The sequence below is a fragment of the Mobula hypostoma genome, chromosome 9 (genome assembly GCF_963921235.1).
Source record: "Mobula hypostoma chromosome 9, sMobHyp1.1, whole genome shotgun sequence".
In the NCBI taxonomy this organism is placed as follows: Eukaryota; Metazoa; Chordata; class Chondrichthyes; order Myliobatiformes; family Myliobatidae; genus Mobula; species Mobula hypostoma.
In genome coordinates, this window is record NC_086105.1 from 49,262,176 (window position 1) to 49,276,668 (window position 14,493).

At 42.2% G+C, this 14,493-nt stretch overlaps 1 protein-coding gene across 1 annotated transcript in view; it reads left to right on the top strand.

The window, feature by feature from the left end:
* LOC134352236 (NACHT, LRR and PYD domains-containing protein 3-like) overlaps window positions 1-12,536 on the top strand; it is a 72,497-nt gene extending 59,961 nt beyond the window's left edge. The window contains exons 8-13 of the mRNA XM_063059528.1: window positions 304-2,017; window positions 3,529-3,615; window positions 3,763-3,933; window positions 10,491-10,661; window positions 11,621-11,788; window positions 11,923-12,536. Coding sequence (XP_062915598.1) covers window positions 304-2,017; window positions 3,529-3,615; window positions 3,763-3,933; window positions 10,491-10,661; window positions 11,621-11,788; window positions 11,923-12,010 — 2,399 coding nt within the window. The 3' untranslated portion in view covers window positions 12,011-12,536. The remainder of the gene's footprint in view (window positions 1-303; window positions 2,018-3,528; window positions 3,616-3,762; window positions 3,934-10,490; window positions 10,662-11,620; window positions 11,789-11,922) is intronic.
* The last annotated feature ends 1,957 nt before the right edge of the window (window positions 12,537-14,493 follow it).

Consider the following 14,493-nt stretch of genomic DNA (forward strand, 5'->3'; position numbering starts at 1 on the left):
GCATTTGAAAGACTGAGTCTTGATAATACCAATTCTCTATCACAAGGGTCATTCATTCAATTAAAAACAGCTGTCAGAGGGCACATTACCTGAAACATAAAAACAATTAAATGCCACAGTAAATTTCAACACATTACTCAATTTAGGAAAGTTTTCATGAAAATATCAGCTTACCAGATATAATTTATTTTCAACTTTGATCACAGTTCACACTCATGAAATTAATGAGTAGTTGAGCAATGCTGGGTGTTTATATCAGTTAAACTAATTTTGAGCTCTGCTAATCTGTCTTTTCGATGGAAGACGTTCAACAGCTGCACAAGGAGACTCTACGGAAACAAACAGAAAAACTGAGAGTCAGCACCATCCTGACGAGGGAGAAGGCTCAGGTTTTCCAGCTGACCGATCGATATGCTGAGCTCACAGTGATCTCTACTGTTCGAGATCGGCAACTTGTGGAACATGAACTGCTGGCAAGAGGTCGGGACCACGAGGAATGGAGGGAGAAACATCTCCAGGGAGTGCTGGAAAAAATCCGGACCGATCAGTTGTTTCAGAGCAGCTTTTCCCAGAGTAAATTCAGATCTCGGAGGACGGCGGCAGTGGCTGGAGTAGCAGGGATTGGCAAAACAACAATGGTGCAAAAAATTGTATATGACTGGGCCACGGGGAAAATATACCAACACTTTCAATTTGTCTTCTGTTTCAAGTTCCGAGATTTAAACAACACAGGCTGCAAAACAAACCTGAAGAATTTGATTCTGGATCAGTACCCTTACTTTGGGAGTACACTAGAAGAGGTCTGGAAGAACCCAGAAGGATTGCTGTTTATATTCGATGGTTTGGATGAATTCAAGTACAGAATTGATTTTGCTGACGGTCAACCTCAACACGAGTGCCTTGATTCCGAATGCTGGTGTGATGTGTCTGACATTTTGCGCAGTTTAATCCAGCACAAGTTGCTCCCAGGGTGTTCAGTACTAATGACCACCCGCCCCACTGCGTTACATTTATTGGAAGAGGCAGAGATCAGTGTCAGGGCTGAAATCCTGGGGTTTGTTGGTGAGGAAAGGAAAAAATATTTCAGCATGTTTTTTGAAGATCAGGCAGTGGCATCAGCTCTTATTAAGCATTTGGAGGAGAACGACATCCTGTACACCATGAGCTACAACCCTTCTTACTGCTGGATCCTTGGTTTGACACTGGGCCCCTTTTTCAAACAAGAAGACAGGAACCCACAGCAAGTTCCCAAGACAATCACCCAACTATATTCCTATCATATTTACAACATCCTGAAAAATCACAGCCTTGACATTGAAAGACCCTGTGACATGTTACTGAAGGTTGGCAAGATGGCCTTCGCAGGAGTGACTGAGAAGAAGATCGTGTTTACAGAAGAGGATTTGATCAAGTACGATCTGAAGTCATCCCAGTTGCTGTCCGGGTTCCTGGTGGAACTTTTGGAGAGAGACAATTGTGCCAGGAGCGTGGTGTACACTTTCCCACACCTCACCATCCAAGAGTTTGTAGCTGCACTCGCACAATTCCTGATTCCAGATTGCAAGGATATCCTGAAATTTCTCTCTGAAGCCCACAGTGCAACTGATGGGCGATTTGAAGTGTTTCTCCGTTTTGTTGCTGGTCTGTCCTCTTCATTGTTAACTCAGGGCCTGAAGGAGTTTCTGGATCCAGTTCCTCATAAAAGAATTTGCCGAGTGATTGACTGGGTGGAAGAGGAGATTAAACGTCAGATTAAGAATGGAAACAAAAGGAGCCTCCTGAACACATTGCATTACCTATTTGAGTCTCAGAATACTGGACTGGCTCGGGATGCACTGGAATCTGTGCAAACACTTTCATTCTGTGGCTTGCGACTGACCCCAATTGATTGCGTGGTCCTGTCCCGTGTCATTGGATTCTGTAACACAATAAAGCATCTCAATCTGCGGGGCTGCTACATTCAGCATGAAGGACTCCAGCGGCTGGCACCTGGTCTGCACAAATGTCAGGAGTTACGGTAAGTTTATTTTTGTCTCTAAAATATAAAATTGCTTTATATTGTAAGATGATAGAAAAGCCGATTCTAAACAATTGTGATAAATAAATTTTCACCCAGTGTTTCTTCAACCCCTAGAGAGCCTAGAATGATTCTATGTGAAGGAGTTGGAGTGTTTTTATCAAATATGTAAGTGGAAACCATTAACTAGACTGCTGAGCATCTCAGCCTTTTCCCGAGGAGAAAGGTCAAAGGATGGTGTCCAGCTTGTCAATGTGAATTGGAAAGGAAGCGGAAACATTGAACATTGAATAGAAGAGGGCAGCGTATGGACTGGGCAGCCTTATTGGTTGAGCTAAACTATTCCTAAATTGGGGGGGGGGGGGCGTTGTCTACACACTCTCTTATACATGTAATAGCACAGCCCTTCACACACTCCAATCCATTTACCACCAGTCAGGGTAAGATGGCTTAGGATTCGGTGCAACTGTTGTAATCTGGGCTGGTAAGAATTGAGAGTTAAGAAGTCTCCAAGCAACTGCTGGGTGTGGTGTTTACCTCTGGAGATGAAACCCTTGTATAATCTGCTGGAAAATCTCAGCAGGTCAAACAGCATCTGTACCTACTGTACCTTTTCTACCCACCTGGCTTGACCTATTTCCTTCTAGCTACCCTGCTTCCCCTCATCCTCACATTTTATCCTGGTGCTTACCCCCTGAAGAAGGGTCTCAGTGCAAAACATTGACCGTTTATTCATTTCCATAGATGCTGCCTGACCTGCTGAGTTTCTCCAGAATTGTGTGTGTGTAACATCTGTAGGAGTAAAGAATTGTTTGGGTCAGCACCCTGCATTACGTCATTGACAGCTCCTCTCCTCCTACAGATGCTGCTAAAGCTGCTGAGCTCCTCCTTCAGACTGTTTGTAGCTCCAGATTCCATCATTTGAAGCACTCTCATGCTCTCTTCCAAAAATCCACTAACAGTTTACTAGTTAGACCTGAAATGCAGAGGACATTTAATGGGACCAAGCAGAGATGCCTTTACCCAATATTAGAGAGACATTAACAGAATATTCCCACAATTGCATTGATAAAAGTTCCCTTCTCATAAAACCATAGAGAGGATTTTTCAGCAGGAGTAGCAGAGTCTCACAATTTATTTCATGGAAATATAATGCATATTAATATTTTTCAGTGTAAAGGGTATCGTCTAACTGCACAATCGTGTGACTAGAAAATTGCTGTATCCTTAAAAAAAATCTAGCATATTAAAAAGCAGCAGAATTTATATTTTCCTTCAAAGGTAAAGGATGGTCATTATTCAGGATGAGAGTGAATAAAAGTTTAAAGGCTTCACACTTAAAGCATTTTGTGAATAATCAGGAGATGGACAACGAGTTTCATGTTCAGTGATGTGAAAATCTGTTTATTAATTTCCTGTTTATGAATCTCCTTAAGTGATTCTTAAAATACTCAAGTGAGTGAAAATATGGCAGTCCCAGGATTTGAATAATTTTATCTGTTTGCCTCTAGGCTGGGAGATAATGAACTGGGAGATTCGGGAATAGAATTGGTATCTGCTGCTCTGAAGAATGCAGAATGTAAAATACAGAAGCTAGAGTAAGTACCAGAATCAGAGATTGTGTTTACAATCACTGTCTGATGGTGAACATTAATACGAACAGTAATTCTGTTACTGATAAACACAGGATTTGCCCTGTCTCCTGAATTTCTGCATCCTTCATCCTCAATCTCTCTAAACTCCAGGTTGGACAAGACTGGTCTCACAGCCGCTTGTGCTGCTGGCTTGGCTTCTGCTCTCAATACAACGCGCACACTGACAGAGCTTGACCTGGGTATTAATAAACTGGAAGATTTAGGAGTTCAACTTCTGACTGCAATTCTGAGTAACCCGGAATGTAACATACGGAAACTGCGGTAAGTCGTAGACTTTTGGAGATTGGGCAGATATTACTCTGTTGCATTCTCCAATACCTGCTGTCACTACATCACCGAAATAATATGTCCTGGCTCTTCTGGAACCTCTCCAGTGCCAGCCTTTCTTAGATATGGGGCCGAAATCTGCTTGCAACACCCCAAATGCAGTCTGACCAATGCGTTACAATGCCTCGGCATTAATCTGAGATTACTTGCAAACTGGCACAGGACACCTTTCAGACTGAATGAAACAGCAGGCCATTCCAAATGTTTATCTGTGATTAAAACCAAGGTACACTTGTGTTCTGCCAATGTTTTATGGCAGGTTAGGACAAAAGCAGAAAACCAGACTGCTGAAGGTTTAGCTGCCTCATACTGAATCAGTGGCTGCACGCGGCCCAGAACTGCACATGTTGGTTGTCTGCAGTGTGTAGACAAGTGTTCAACTTTCCCTGGCTTACATCCGAGTGAAAGGTTTATTCATGTTTCCGGTCATTGCACACTGAGTGTTAGTATTATCAGTGTTTGTGATATGGCAACTCTGCAATAGGTTATGGATTGGTTGAGCGAGTGGGCAAACGTTTGATAAATGGACATTAAAATGAGAAAAAAGTGATGTCATGGACCTTAGTAAGAGCACTCAAAAGGCAGACTCTCGTCTAGGTGGAAAGAGACTGAAAATGAATGATGTTTGGAGGGATCTAGGTAATCTCGTGCACGAATCACAGATAAACAAGTGCATGCAGCAAGTGGTTATCGCGAAGAGTTTGGAGTTTCAGAAACAGGAAGCTTTGCTACTAACAGCACAGGGTGGTGTTGTGGTCACACGTGAAATACTATGTACATGCTTGTTCCCCTTAGCTAAAAAGGAATTTAGTAGCAATACAGTGGTACAAAAGAGATTTACCAGGCTAAGTTCTAGGATCAGTGGATTTTCCTTTTGAGTGGCTGGATCTGCATTGTTCGGAGTTGAAGAGAATAAATCTTAATAGTGAAACGTATACCGGGGGGGGGGGGCGCGGCAGGGAGCATGGCAGGGCAGATCTGAAGGTGCTTTTACTAGTGGGAGAATCTTGGAATGAGATGACAGACCATTCATTTAGAGTCATAAAGCATACAAACAGGCCGTTCAGCCGAACTGGTTTTTGCTGATCAAGATTCCGACCGAAGCTCATCACCTTTGCCTTTGCTTGGCCCACATCTCTCTTGAGCATTTCACATACCTAGCTAAGAATCTTTCTAAATTTAGTTAATGTACCTGCCTCATCCACTTCGTCTGGTAGCTCACCACTCTTTTGGTGGAAAAAGTTGCCCCTCAACTGTTATCATAGTCTTAAACAGCACGGAAACAGGCAGTTTGGCCCAACATATCCTTGCCAGTGAGCTAGTCCCACCTGCCTTCCAACTCTTTCTTATCCATGTACAGATATAGATGTTTTTTTAAAATACTGCTAATGTTACTCAGATGTCCCTTTTTAAATCGTTCACCCTGATCTTAAATCTATTCTATTTTGTTTTTAGTACTACCTCCCTCAGGAAAAGTCTGTGCCTGCACCGTCTATGCCTCTCATGATCATATATGCATATCTTGTCAGGTCACCCTGAGAATCTCCTGCATTCCAGGGAATAAAGTTCTCATTTATAGAACCTCTCCTTGTTACTCAGGCCCTTGTTAGATCATTATTCTCAGCTTAGACCTTTGCCCTCCAGTTCTTCATTCCCCCTGGAAACAAAAGACTGATTTCCCCTGTCTGTACACCTCACGGTCTTGTACCTCAGTAAGATCAGCCGTCATTCTCCTACGCTCCAATGAAAATACTACCATTACTATTAACATCAGACAAGAGGTACACGAGCCTTATGTTTAACCGTTTAGAAACAGTTATTAACCAACAGCATCAGGCTCCTGAACTGGCATGGATAATTTCAGTCACAATCAACTGATCCCACAAACTGCACTCACATTCAAAAACTCTTCACTACTCGTGTTCTCGGTGTTCTCTTATTTGCACAGTTTGCCTTTTGCACGTTGGTTGTTTGTCAGTCCCTTGTTTATGTTTTTTTTCATAGATTCTATTGTATTTCTTTCTTTCTTCTAAATGCCTACAAGAAAATGAATGTTAAGATAGCATATGATATTTATTGTACGTACTCTGATAATGAATTTACTTTGAACTTCGAAATACTCACAACCTGCTGGACACCTCTACATAACTCAATCCCTTGTGAATCTCCTCTGCACACTTTCCAGTGTAATTGCATTTTTCTACACCAAGGTGATCAAAACTGAAGACAATATTCCAAATGTGGTCTCACCAATGCCTTGCACAACTGCAGCATAACATCCGAGTTCTATACTCAGTGCCCTGACTGCTGAAAACTAGCATGCCAAAGTATTCATCGCCATTAGTGGGACACAAGTTAAAGGGATCTTGCACTTGTATTCTTCTACTCTACAACAGTCCATTCACAGTGAAAGTTGTGCATTCACTTTCCAAAATGTAAAATGTCACTCTTAGTGCAATGAAACTGCATTTCCTATTCCTTGATGTACTTACCCAGCTGATTAAGATCTCTCTTTGAATCCTGACAAGCATCTTCATGGTCAGTGACAGCCCCTATTGTAATGTCATCTGCAAACTTACTGGGCATTGTACTGTACATTCCCATCCAAATCATTGATAAAGCAAATAAATAACAATGAACCTAGATCCGAGTTGTGGGGAACACCACTACTCCTTGGTCTCCGGTCCGAGAAACACACTCCCACCATCATCTTTTGCTTCCTTGCCATCAAGCCAATTCTATATCCATAGCACTAACTCTCCCTGGATCCCAAGCAAGCCAACTTTCTATAGCAGCGTACCATGCAGAAGCTATCAAAGGTATTATTGAAATCTAGATAGATAATGTCTACCATCCCGCCCTTGTCGGCCCTTCTGGTCACTTCTCCAAAAAAAAAATCAAATTATTGAGACATGATCTTCTACAAGCAAAGCTGTATTCAATATCCCTAATTAGCCCCTGTGGTCCTAAGTGCTGAGAAACATAGAAAACCTACAGCACAATACAGGCCCTTCAGCTGTGCCGAACATGTCCTTACCTTAGAAATTACCGTGGGTTACCCTCTATTTTTCTGAGCTCCATGTATCTGTCCAGGAGTCTCATAAAAGACCCTATCGTTTCTGCCTCCACCACCATCGCTGGCAGCCCATTCCATGCACTCACCACTCCCTGCGTTTTAAAAAAAAAGCTTACCCCTGACATCTCCTCTGTACCTACTTCCAAGCACCTTAAAACTGTGCCCTCTCGTGCTAACCATTTCAGCCATGGGAAAAAGCCTCTGAGTATCCACACGATCAATGCCTCTCATCATCTTATACACCTCTATCTGGTCACCTCTCATCCTCCGTCGCTTCAAGGAAAAAAGGCCGAGTTCATTCAACCTATTCTCATAAGACATGCTCCCCAATCCAGGCAATATTCTTGTAAATCTCCTCTGCACCCTTTCTATGGTTTCCACATCCTTCCTGTAGTGAGGCAACCAGAAATGAGCACAGTACTCCAAGTGGGATCTGACTAGGGTCCTACATAGCTGCAACATTACCTCTCTGCTCCTAAACTCAATCCCATGATTGATGAAGGCCGATGCACCATATGCCTTCTTAACCACAGAGTCAACCTGCGTATCAGCTTGGAGGGTTCTGTGGACTCGAACCTCAAGATCCCCCTGATCCTCCACACTCCCAGGAGTCTTACCATTAATACTATATTCTGCCATCATATTTGACCTACCAGAATGAACCACCTCACATTTATCTGGGTTGAACTCCATCTGCCACTTCTCAGCCCAGTTTTGCGTCCTATCAGTGTCCCGCTGTAACCTCTGACAGCCCTCCACACTATCCACAACACCTTCAACCTTTGTATCATCAACATATTTACTAACCTATTCCTCCACTCCTTCATCCAGGTCATTTATAAAAATCACAAAGAGTAGGGGTCCCAGAACAGATCCCTGAGGCACTCCACTGGTGACCGACCTCCATGCAGAATATGACCCGTCTACAACCGCTCTTTGCCTTCTGTGGGCAATCCAGTTCTGGATCCACAAAGCAATTTCCCCTTGGATCCCATGCCTCCTTACTTTCTCAATAAGCCTTGCATGGGGCACCTTATCAAATGCCTTGCTGAAATCCATATATACTACATCTACTGCTCTACTTCCATCAATGTGTTTAGTCACATCCTCAAATAATTCAATCAGGCTCGAAAGGCATGACCTGCCTTTCACAAAGCTGACTATTCCTAATCATATTATGCCTCTGCAAATGTTTATAAATCCTGCCTCTCAGGATCTTCTCCATCAACTTACCAACCACTGAAGTAAGACTCACTGGTCTAAAATTTTCTGGGCTATCTCTACTCCCTTTCTTGAATAATGGAACAACATCTGCAACCCTTCAATCCTCTGACACCTCTCCCATCCCCATTGATGAGGCAACAATAATCGCCAGAGGCTCAGCAATCTCTTCCCTCACCTCCCAGAGTAGCCCGGGGTACATCTCGTCTGGTCCCAGTGACCTATCCAACTTGATGCTTTCCAAAAGTTCCAGCACATCCGCTTTCTTCATTTCTACATGCTCAAGCTTTTTAGTCCGCTGTAAGTCAAACCTACAATCGCCAAGATCCTTTTCAGTAGTGAATACTGAAGCAAAGTACTCGTTAAGTACCTCTGCTATCTCCTCCTGTTCCATACACACTTTTCCACTGTCACACTTGATTAGTCCTATTCTCTCACATCTTATCCTCTTTCTCTTCGCATATTTGTAGAATGCCTTGGGGTTTTCCTTAATTCTGACCACCAAGGCCTTCTCATGGCCCCCTCTTGCTCTCCTAATTTCTTTCTTTAGCTCATTCCTGCTAGCCTTATAATTTTCTAGATTTCTATCATTACCTAGTTTTTTGAACCTTTCATAAGCTCTTCTTTTCTTCTTGACTCGATTTACAGCAGCTTTTGTACACCGTGGTTCCTCTACCCTACCATCCTTTCCCTGTCTCATTGAAATGTACCTGTGCAGAACTCCACGCAAATCTCCCCTGAACATTTGCCACATTTCTTCCATACATTTCCCTGAGAACATCTGTTCCCAATTTATGCTTCCAAGTTGTTGCCCGATAGCCTCATATTTCACATTACTCCAATTAAACGTTTTCCTAACTTGTCTGTTCCTATCCCTCTCCAATGCTATGGTAAAGGAGGTAGCATTGTGATCATTATCTCCAAAATGCTCTCCCACTGAGAGTTCTGACACATGACCAGGTTAATTTCCCAATACCAGATCAAGTAAAGCCTCTCCTCTTGTAGGCTTATCTACATATCGTGTCATGAAACCTTCCTGAACACACCTAACAAACTCCACCCTATCTAAACCCCTCACTCTAGGGACATTCCAATTGATATTTGGGAAATTAAAATCTCCCACCACAACAACCCTGTTATTATTACATCTTTCCAGAATCTGTCTCCCTATCTGCTCCTCGATGTCCTTGTTACTATTGGGTGGTCTATAAAAAACACCCAGAAGAGTTAATAACTCCTTTCTGTTCCTAACTTCCACCCACAGAGACTCCGTAGACAATCCCTCCATGTCTTCCTCCTTTTCTGCAGCTGTGACACTATCTCTGATCAACAGTGCCATGCCCCCGCCTCTTTTGCCTCCCTCCCTGTCCTTTCTGAAACATCTAAAGACTGGCACTCGAAGTAACCATTCCTGTCCCTGAGCCATCCAAGTCTCTGTAATGGCCACAACATCATAACTCCAAGCACTGATCCACACTCTAAGCTCATCCGCTTTGCTCATAATACTCCTTGCGTTAAAATAGACACATCTCAAACAATCGGTCTGAGCGCATTCCTTCTCTATCACCTGTCTGTCCTCTCTCTCACACTGCTTGTGTATCTTATTCCTCAAAATCCTCTATAGTAACTTACCAACCACAGATGTTAGGCTTAACTATAACTTTCTAGTCTATAGTTCCCACGTTTTCCCTTTCAGCCTTTAAATAAAGATATAATATTATGCCATTCTCCAGTCTTCATGCACTTCACCTGTCGTTCATGATGGTACATATATCTCAGCTAGGGAACCTGTAATTTCTTCTCCGGCTTGCACAGTGTTCTTGGATATACCTGATCTGTCCCTGGAGATTTATCTACTTTTCTTACTTCATATGTTTAAAACCAGCACAGCATTGTAGTAGCTAGCTGATGAGAGATAGAAAAAAATTTGAAAGATCAGAGATTAAGGATTATGGACATCGGGCACAGAGAAGTTGAGGCCCAGTATTGGCTAACCACGTTTGTATTGGGTTTGTGGAGCAATCAGGCCTGCTCCAGCTATTCCCTTGTTCTAGTGATGTCGAGTGTTATTTAATGCAATGTGTGTGTTTTATATAAGTGATTTACTGTTTTATCAAAATTACCTAATAAAGTTAAACGATGTTTACTTAAAAAAAAATTGCTTACTATCACTCACCGGCCTTTTGATCCTCAGACTGTGGGATGTCGGTCTCACAGCTACTGGTGCCAGTGATCTCGCCTCTGCTCTATCGACAAACCACTCCCTGACAGAGCTGGAACTTGGTGATAATGACCTGGGAGATTCAGGAGTGGATAAAGTATCTGAAGCTCTGAGGAACCCCAACTGTAAGATACAGATATTGAAGTAAGTTCCACACTGTGGGAGAGTCTGTGGTTATAGTCTCTAGTGTCTTGACAATAAACACTGGGGCAGGTCTGCTACTGGGATGCCAAGCTATTTATTGATAATGACCCCTGTATACTTCTCAGAAGTCCTGAAAGTCCGATGGTGAGTCTGGCTTGTGTTGGCAGCTGTAGCTTCTGTGCTACCATTGTATTGTCACAGTGCAGATTCCTTGCAGTCAAATAGAGCGGGATAATTTCCCCGGATTCCCCGGCTCTCGGTCTGGGAGTTGTGGCTGTGGAGTCAGCAGCAGGTTAAATTAGTACAAGTTCAGTAACCCCAGTGAAATCAATGGGCACGAGAAGCTGCTGAGAGAATAGTCATTAGATAAATCTCATCAGCCCATTCAGCTCAGATGTTTGTGTGGATGTGCATTAGCAGTTTCTGGGTGATGTCGAATGTGTCAATGGCGGAGGTTCACAACCAGTTAATTACTGTGACAGCATTAACCTAGGCAGAGCTGCAGCTGCCACATCCCTCTGTCAGCGGAGTTAGCTAAAGTTTTGAACCCGTGAAAAACTACACCCAAGCACTCACAAGAAAGTGTCAGCGTGAATATGATTCCTGTAGAAGGAAATTAGCTGGCTGGTGGTGTAATGGCATCCGCACCGTATTCTGAGGTGAGTGGTCCAGCTCCTCGCACGCTTTCCATCCATGCTAGGTTGTGGGTTGAGCATTGAGCTAGCAACTCTGCTTCTTTTTAAAATAAAAAGACAAAAATGCTAAAGAAATGGCAAGATTGCCGCCCGATGCACCACAGGGCATGGAAAGACACAACAGAGAGAAAAAGACAGGTGATTTTTGAGTCTCAACCTGCTAGCAGCTCTTGTTTATTTTTCTTTTGCTTCGGGTTTTGGTATCTGGTATTACCTCCTATCTCTGAATATGATTCCTGTTAGTTTTCATTTTCTGATCCATAGGCTGTGGAATACCGGTCTCACAGATGATTGTGCAGAGAATCTTGTCTCTGTGCTCAGTAGCATCCAGTCACTGAATACTCTAGACGTGGAATCAAACTCCTTCACAGACCAATCTGTCCCTGCTTTCTGCTGCCTCATACGGACCCTCAAGAATCTGGAATGGATTGGGTGAGTAATATTTAATATCAATAGATCCACTGGATTTTCTGTGATATTTTTCTCTAAGTTGAAACATTAGCTTCAGTCCACTTTATTGACACTAGCAATCTGTTATGTCCTTTTTAATCTTCATTCTGTTTCAGGCTTGGACGAAATAGATTTGGTTCTGACGGAGAGAAGGAGCTGAAGTCACTGCAGCAATCCAGGCACAGATTGATTGTGTCAGTATGAACATCTGAATGTAAAAGCATCACTGCCCTCTGGATGCTAATATTTTTGGCTGATCACGTATCTGCCCTCTTTACAGCAGTATTCTGAGTTTAAACAATGGCAGGCATTAAATCTCTAATTACCATCCTGTACTTTAATGCAATTTTTAAAGTTAGTTCATTCCTGGGAAGATCTGTGGTTTGATATAGCAGAGTGCGACTGAGAGAGTGCTTTCATATAGTCTGCTACATCAGAGTGCTGAGCTTTGGGAATGTGGACATGGTGTCATTGTGTAATCATCAGCTCTGCAGTTCTCGGTAAGGCACGGAACAGAGCATAAAATATAAAAAGCGCCCTCCTTTCTTGTGATGGACGAATATTTTTTCTGACAGGTTTATTACAACTATTACTTACCATGCCATGTTTAATTTCCACTGAGTGTGCTTAATGACAAGGATGCTGATGAACAGGTTGAAAAAGGAATAAAAGTTGAAACTGCTGGAAAAGTGCAACATGTTGGTAGCATTATTCAGAAACACGAGATTCTGCAGATGCTGGAAATTAGAGCAACACACACAAAATGGTGGGGGATCTCAGCAGGCCAGGCAGCATCTATGAAAATGAACCTTCATCAGGACTCATTAACATTATATGTTTAATGTTGATAGATTGTATATTAATCTGCACTTTACATCTAGCCAGCTTATTTTTAAGAGTTAGAGGCACATTTAGTATCACAATCCTGAATCACTTTAATACTAAGAGAAGTTGTATATATGCACTGCAGAATATATTGTGTTTGAGTGCATGAAGATATCTCAAACTTTCTGTGCAACTTTAATAATAAATTGATTTGCTGCTACCCTGCAATGTTCTATTCTGCTTTAACTTCAGCTCAGATTTTGCTTCTGCCACCCCATGTTAATCAAAAACTAAAACTGATTTCACCTTATTCTATCAGAAGTTGATGAATTGAACAAAATTTTGAAAGTGATCTGCTTTTTGGAAAGACATCAGATAGTTGCCTGCCATGAGCTACTAACCACAAAGTGGTAATTGTCCTTCTGTTGAAAGTGGTATTACTTTCTAACGAAGATAATTTCAGTTCTCAGGTTGGGTTCTTGTGGTTATTTTATTGCACCAGTCACTTGACTGAGAGTAACAGCTCAATCTGACTTTTTGGCAGACCAGAGAGTTTCATTTCAACAGGCCAAGCAGCATCTATAGGAAGAGGCGCAGTCGACGTTTCAGGCCGAGACCCTTCGTCAGGACAAAGTCCTGACGAAGGGTCTCGGCCTGAAACGTCGACTGCGCCTCTTCCTATAGATGCTGCTTGGCCTGCTGCGTTCACCAGCAACTTTGATGTATGTTGCTTGAATTTCCAGCATCTGCAGAATTCCTGTTGTTTAAGTTTCATTTCAAGTTTTATTTGTGTATTCAGACAAATAGTTTCTGTGTATGTTTCTGGAGTTTCCTGAAAAGAAGAATTCTAGAAGGAATAGACAATAGTTCAACATCCAGTGATGCCAGTAAAGGCAGTGTGCAAAGTGGACAATTTTTGTCATGGAGGTACAGAAGACTGGAGCAACAGATAATCTGCTGAAAGAAATTTGAAGGCCCTGCAGCATTTATGAGAGGAAGAGAATTGATGGTGTCAACAATGCATTTCCTTCTACAGATGCTGTGTGACCTGCTGAGTTCCTCCAGCAGAATGAAATGGCCTATTATGCATGAGAATAATAATTTTAAAGATGATTAAAAACATCTGTAGATATAAATTAAAATGAAAAGAGTGTCTGTGAACTGGGTTCACCCATCTGAGTGAAGCAGATTCAGGTAGGCAGAGCCAGTGAGTTGACTATTTATGAGAGGCAAAGGAGGCTGCTCAGCCCATCGGCTTCATGCTGGCTCCTGGAGAAGCAGTACCTGTGGAAAGAAAGGAATCGTCGAGGTTTTGGATCGAAACTCTGCATCATGATCCTTGATGTTAGGCTTACACCACAGCATCAACATGCATAGTATTCCCACTGAAATTAGTGAGCCTTCACTAATAAGCCTTTTTACTTCAGATTTCCAGTGTCTGCAGTTTGTGAATTTTCTTATTCAGGTTCCTGACTGACACTTTGGTTTAAATGATCCAATCAGAATTACTTTATTGCCTTTTAGACAGAAACTTTTGATCTTGTCTCTGTGGATCAACAAATTACCCATGCGTAAATGGTAAATTCACTTAAGGTTTGTTCATCTAAATCATGAGTTCCCAACTGTTTTTTTATACCATGGAACCCTACCATTAACCGAGGGGTCCATGGACAGCAGGTTGGGAACCCCTGTTCTAGAAGTTTACTGTAATAATCTTTCAGGTTTTGAAATAACATTAGGAAGAACAAAAGTTTAATGCTGATATTTGGCAGTTTTTTAAAAATTTCCTAAGGAATTGTGCCTTAGCTCCTGTTACCCCTCTCTCTATGTGAATATCAAAGGTAATAAATATATTTTCAGGA